Genomic DNA, 6,660 nt, shown 5'->3' with positions numbered 1-6,660 from the left:
TTGCTTTATTTGCTTACACGCATGAGAAAACTTGTCACAACGGCGTTTATTTTACGCAAAAATGGAAGGCTTTCGATGAGGCCAAATGCAAATGGACGCTTACTTCAGCAGTACTTTTCAGCGAACGAACGGTGTTTTTCTCTCGCAATAAATCAGTATAAGCATCAGCATAAGCCAAGTTTCAGCAAAACAAAGACAAAACCTGAATGATAACATTGGCATCATTGATCATTGTCCAAAATGCTTTATACATACATTATTTTTACTATATATTTAGACATAGTATATATCTAAATGCATAGAAAAAACTACATATATCTAATAAAGTCAAAACGTCTTATAATTTTGAACGAAGGGAGTAGTTTATACATTTGGTGACTAAGAACTTCTTTGTCACAACTCCATCCCTAAGATTCATGTCAAAGTCAGAGTTTGCTGGTTAAAATAAAGTTCTAAATATGCATATTTATAATCGCAAAAAACATGCATATTTATAAATATACAAGAAAATTGTACATATAAATATCTACACTATGCGCACAACCCTACTTATAAAAACTTACAAGCCTTAGGACCACTGCCTTTAAATGTCACTGTTAATATTTGGTTTATGCCGAACAAGTTCTAAGCAATCGATACAAAAATGATCTTAGTGTATAACTTGTTACTTGCCATCTTTGAAAGATGATATTCATGTTTTCTAAAAAAAAAAGAACTGCATCAAGGACTAATCTTGGTAAGAAAAAACTTGCTCGGAGTTTCACATGAGAAAATAGTTTGAGACAAAGAAAATAAAGGGTTTCACGTGAGAAAACAGTAAGAGATAGAGAAATTATTTAAAAAAGTATTTGGTTGGTTAGAAATAGTTCAGGGTTGCTAATGCAAAATGGTTTAGGAAGCTATCATAAAAGATTATTGGGCCCCGTTCGTGTGCCCTGGAACCCGGTTTGATCCGTTTTTTTTATCCGAAACAGTGTTTTTCTCTTATAAATTCCTCCAGAATTTCTCCCAACCATCCAAATTCCTCCGGAACTCATAGATTTACTAGTTTAGGAAGTATACTATACTTAACACCTATACACACTCTAATCAAGAAGTTATTGCGCAGCTTACAAGTTTGGCATGGCATACCGAGATTTGCTGCTAACCATAAGCAAAGTAACAACTTATAAAAGAAACCTACTCGTTTTGACTGGATAATAATAAACGAAATACAAGTGCAAGTTTCGGAGGTTCCTTAACCACGCACGAGGTATTCGCTAATACGGTACCGCAGATACTCGAAAAAATACTTCCTCTCCGCCTCCGCGTCCCCACCTCCAGCGTCACGCAACTCGACGGCCAGCGCATGGCGACACGGCTCGCTCACGGCCCCCTCCCCTGATCTATAGATCTATAGCCTGTTCGTTTGCTCGTAAATTTTTAACTGAGAACAGTGTTTTTCTCTCTCACCAAATCAGTCAACAATAAATAATCCACGATACGATACGGTCTCCCAAACAAATAATCCACGATACGATACAGGCTCCCAAACATGCCTGCTAGCCAGCCGCACCCCGATCGGTTGCCCGTGCCGCGCGCCCCACGCGACCCCCACGACCAGGACCACGATCCGCGGCAAGGCACCTCATCGGCGAACGGAATATTTCGCGGCCGGGCTCCTGCTCCCCCGGAATCTAGGGTTCGCCTCCCCCCGCCCCGCGTCGCCCTCGATGGGCCCGGCCGCGCAGCCGCCGGACGCCGGCGGCGGCGGGGACCCGGAGGCGTGGTACGGCAGCATCCAGTACCTCATCAACATCTCCGCCGTGGGGGCCGCCTCCTGCGTCCTCCTGTTCCTCCTCGTCAAGCTCCGCTTCGACCACCGCCGCATCCCAGGGCCCTCCGCGCTCGCCGCTAAGCTCCTCGCCGTCTACCACGCCACCGCGGCGCAGATCGCGCTCCACTGCGGCGCCGACGCCGCCCAGTTCCTCCTCTTCGAGCGCGCCTCCTTCCTCATCCTCGCCGCCGTCGCCGCCGCCGCCGTCGCCGCGGCGCTCCCGCTCAACCTCCTCGCGGGGGACGCCATCGTCGTCGACCAGTTCGCCGCCACGACCATCTCGCACATCCCCAAGTCGTCCCCGCTCCTCTGGCTCCACCTCCTCCTCACCGCCGCCGCCGTCGCCATCGCGCACCTCGGCATCTCCCGCATGGAGGACGCGCTACGCATCACGCGCTTCCGCGACGGCAACGGCAACCCCAGCGACCCCAACTCCAGCTCCGTCGCCGTCTTCACCATAATGATCCAGGGCATCCCCAAGACGCTGGCCGCGGACAAGACCCCGCTCAAGGACTACTTCGACCACAAGTACCCTGGCAAGGTATACCGTGTCATCGTGCCATTTGATCTCTGCACGCTGGAGTATCTAATCGAGCAATTGGGGAAGGTCCGCAACAAGATCTCTTGGCTGGAGGCAAGGTTGGGCGCCCGTGACCTATTTGATGACATTGTGCATGACGACAGCGAATCAGTTCAGTCAGAGGAGCATTGGTTTGTGCGAAGATGCAAAGAGCTGTGGGCAATGGCAGGGGAGAGGCTAGGGTTCACTGACGAAGAGAGATTGAGGAAGTTGCAGACTAAGAAACTTGTGCTCACAAGCAGGCTATCTGATTATAAGGAAGGGCGCGCCCCTGGTGCTGGTGTAGCCTTTGTGGTGTTTAAGGATGTCTACACCGCAAACAAGGCTGTAAGGGATTTCAAGATGGAGAGGAAGAAGACCCCAATTGGCAGGTTTTTCCCAGTGATGGAGCTCCAGCTCGAGAGAAGTAGATGGAAAGTGGAGAGAGCACCACCTGCATCAGATATCTACTGGAATCATCTAGGTCTTAGCAAGATATCTTCGCGGCTGAGGAGGATTGCAGTCAACACCTGCCTAATTTTGATGCTCTTGTTCTTCAGTTCACCCTTGGCAATCATCAGCGGGATGCAAAACGCGGCACGGATCATCAATGTGGAGGCTATGGATCATGCCAAATCATGGCTTGCCTGGCTTGAAGGTTCAAGCTGGTTCTGGACCATAATCTTTCAGTTTCTTCCCAATGTTCTCATCTTTGTGAGCATGTATATCATCATCCCATCGGTGTTGTCGTACTTCTCCAAGTTTGAGTGCCATCTAACGGTGTCAGGGGAGCAGAGGGCTGCATTGCTGAAGATGGTTTGCTTCTTCCTTGTCAATCTCATCCTATTGCGTGCTCTGGTGGAATCGTCACTTGAAAGTTGGATACTTAGCATGGGGCGGTGCTACTTGGATGGTCCAGACTGCAAGCAGATTGAACGCTATTTGAGCCCCTCCTTTTTGTCAAGATCATCACTTTCTTCCCTGGCGTTCCTGATCACATGTACCTTTCTGGGAATATCTTTTGATCTGTTGGCACCAATCCCTTGGATAAAGCATATAATGAAGAAATTTAGGAAGAATGATATGGTCCAGTTGGTCCCTGAAGAGAATGAGGACTACCTACCCATGCAGAATGGTGAAGAAACTAATAATTTGACAGCACCTCTAATGCCCGAGAGAGAAGACAGTGCCCATTTGGATAGTATTGAAGGGCATGATCTTTCCCTGTACCCACTAAACAGGAGCTTCCATATGCCAAAGCAGAAATTTGACTTTGCACAGTACTATGCTTTTGACATTACTATATTTGCCCTCACAATGATCTACTCCCTGTTTGCTCCGCTTGTGGTTCCTGTGGGCGCGACATACTTTGGCTACCGTTATCTCGTGGACAAGTACAACTTCTTGTTTGTTTACAGGGTTAGAGGGTTTCCTGCCGGCAATGACGGGAAGCTGATGGACAGAGTGCTGTGCATCATGCAATTCTGTGTGATCTTCTTCCTTGCTGCAATGTTGCTCTTCTTTGCTGTTCAGGGTGACTCAATGAAGCTACAGGCTATATGTACTCTTGGGATGTTAGTGTTCTATAAGTTGCTTCCTTCTAGAAGTGATCGCTTCCAGCCATCTTTGTTAGAAGGGATGCAGACAGTGAATAGCTTTGTAGATGGTCCCACGGATTATGAAGTTTTTTCACAACCTGACCTGGATTGGAATCTGTATCAATCCTGAAGATCAATACACACTTTTGTTTATTACAACATCTTTCTTGACTTGAAATACCTGATCGCGACCCTGGTGTATCAAAGTCATTCATTCTTCTTGTACAGCTATGTAGATTAACTTTTATCTCCTTAGATATGTATTTGTTTTGTCGGATATGACAAGCAGATACAGTTTTGATGATGAACATGGTGTCATGGTCTATCTAAAACTTTAAATTATACATGATGTAGTCATTTTCTTTTCTTTTTTGTTAATATAATCTAAGGTCCTAGAACCAGAAGATGTCATGTTTATGCATCCTTGTGTTTTAGATTTCCTATTATAATTGATGGCAACTAGAAGAGATAATTTATATGGTTGAGATAAGAAGCAAAATTTGCTACTGGAAGTTATTATGCATCACAAGCTGAGCTGTGGCACGATCTTTTGAAAGTTTAACTTTGGGCTTTACAAACCACAAGCAGTTTTTGTTCTTGTAACATGTGCTGTTGTACTAGACACTGAAGCTTTTGGCTGCACCCTGCGAAACAGCCAGAAAACAATTCAGATACACAACTAGTGGTGAATATCTGAATAAGGGGTGCTGGGATTTAGCACGCTGGTGGCCTTTCAGAGTTTCAATTGAAGAGCTGGTACAGTTAAGTCTGAGATAGTAACCGTGCCCGTTGTTCGCTTTGTGTAGACCGCTTTAGTACTGCAGTGTCAAAACTCAAGCTTGCGGAAAGTGTTTTAAAATGAGGAACTCTATCTGTATTGTTATATTCTTTGATGAAGCAGTAATACCGTCTTACGTTCTGATCCAGGAAAAACAGTTTTTTGATTAGATACACTTGAAGCTACAGTTCTTCCCATATCTGAACCTACTGAACATACCATTAACTAAAGAAATTCCAATGCTTCTTTCGTTCTGATGACCAATGTCCTTCATCAGGGTAATAAGCAATCATATCTGAACATACCATCAACTAAAGAAACTCCGATGCTTCTTCTCTTCTGACGATCAATGTCCTTCAGGATAATCTTCTACAACTAAAAAGAATAAAGCGTGGACATCTTTTGGTGCGACATTTATTTTGGTTCGTCCGTCTGTCCACCCCGTGCGATACCCCGCGCGATAGAAAAAGAATTTATCATCCCTGCGATCCCCGTCTGCTTTAAAGGAAACAAATCGATCACCTGAGGTCACATGCATGGAAGGAAACAATAATCATGCATGGAAGGAAACAATAATCATGCATGGAAGTAAACAATCATACATGGAAGGAAACAATAATCATTTACTCTTTTTTCAAATAGTGGTCTTCATTTCGGAGCCCTTCATGTAGTTTAATAATGGCTGGGGAGCTAGACTTGTGAGAACTTACTCTTAATTGGGTTGCGAGCTAGGAATGTAACACTTCAATGGGTGTCTTGATTGAGTTCTACAATTACCAAAAATTGATGCTGTTGATAAGATTGACAATCATGTAACTCTGCAGTACCTTTCTTTTTTTTCAAAATAAAGGAGAGCAAATGCTACTTATGGTCGAATCTATGTTCTTTTTGTTGTTTTGATTTGATGCCCACAGCCCACATGTTAACTTCCAGATGTGTTTGTAAAGAATCAAAAGGAGTTGGCCTAATGCCAATATTTCTTGTCGTCTTTTTCATTCTTTATATTTATACTAGGTAGCGTGTTCGTGCGTTGCTACGGAATAACTAACAATTTATACTAAAAACACACGGATCGCACGATAACATAACAATACTGTAAAAATTAAATACCAACGTTAAAGTGACATTTAATCCAAAAAGCAAAGTTTATAAATTTAACACAGTCACGGAATGCGCGGCGTCGCAGGCTCACAAACTCTACTTTATAGACCTTTCCGTGATGCGGCTAAGATAATGTTTTATATTGGCAGGAAGAAATCTCCGATATCCATTTCTTTCATTGTAATCCATTTATCTGGACAATGTTTGAGGTGAGGGCACGGTTACAGTTTTTAATAGCTTTACGATATTGTCCGAAGCTATGAAATGATTGATGTCTTGCAATGATCCTTTCATTAATTTAGTTTTCTATCTATGTTTAATTGTTTATTCAGTCTATTTTATAGGCATGCTGGTAGATAATGGATGACAAAATTTAAGCATCCATAATTTATCTCTTTGACTTTGAGCATGAGTTTTGTTTTTATTTTTTAATTGATATATTGTTATTTTGTTTTTTATCGTAGCGTTAGCACGGACATGCATGAAAAACGAAGATGTCTTTACACTGCAGAAATCTTTCAAGAAGACATGCATAGATTATTCTTGTATTGAATATTATATATATATATACAATCATCTAAATATTCTAATTAAACTACAAAATTTTGAATTAGGATACGAGGTAAGACATGCAAACAGATATTTCAAAAATATCTGTAGAGTCCAAAGAACTTAATAGATAAATTCTTTTGGAGGCAATGCAAATTCTCTCTAATCTTTCATTTGGTGTAGTTAGTGTTATCATAGTACCCGCATGTATTCATGGGAAATAAATCGTGGACAAAACGTGGACATTTTTTGGTGCGAC

At 43.0% G+C, this 6,660-nt stretch overlaps 1 protein-coding gene across 1 annotated transcript; it reads left to right on the top strand.

Annotated features, from left to right (window-relative positions):
- The first annotated feature begins 1,536 nt into the window (after positions 1-1,536).
- On the top strand, positions 1,537-4,322 carry LOC136540686 (CSC1-like protein At4g35870). The gene has a single exon (XM_066532698.1). The coding sequence runs from the start codon at positions 1,713-1,715 to the stop codon at positions 4,101-4,103; it is 2,391 nt and encodes a 796-aa protein (XP_066388795.1). The 5' UTR covers positions 1,537-1,712; the 3' UTR covers positions 4,104-4,322.
- The last annotated feature ends 2,338 nt before the right edge of the window (positions 4,323-6,660 follow it).

This window comes from Miscanthus floridulus, chromosome 2 (assembly GCF_019320115.1).
Source record: "Miscanthus floridulus cultivar M001 chromosome 2, ASM1932011v1, whole genome shotgun sequence".
NCBI classification, from domain to species: domain Eukaryota; kingdom Viridiplantae; phylum Streptophyta; class Magnoliopsida; order Poales; family Poaceae; genus Miscanthus; species Miscanthus floridulus.
Note: the sequence above shows the minus strand (reverse complement) of the source record. Positions and strands in the feature narration are given on the sequence as shown.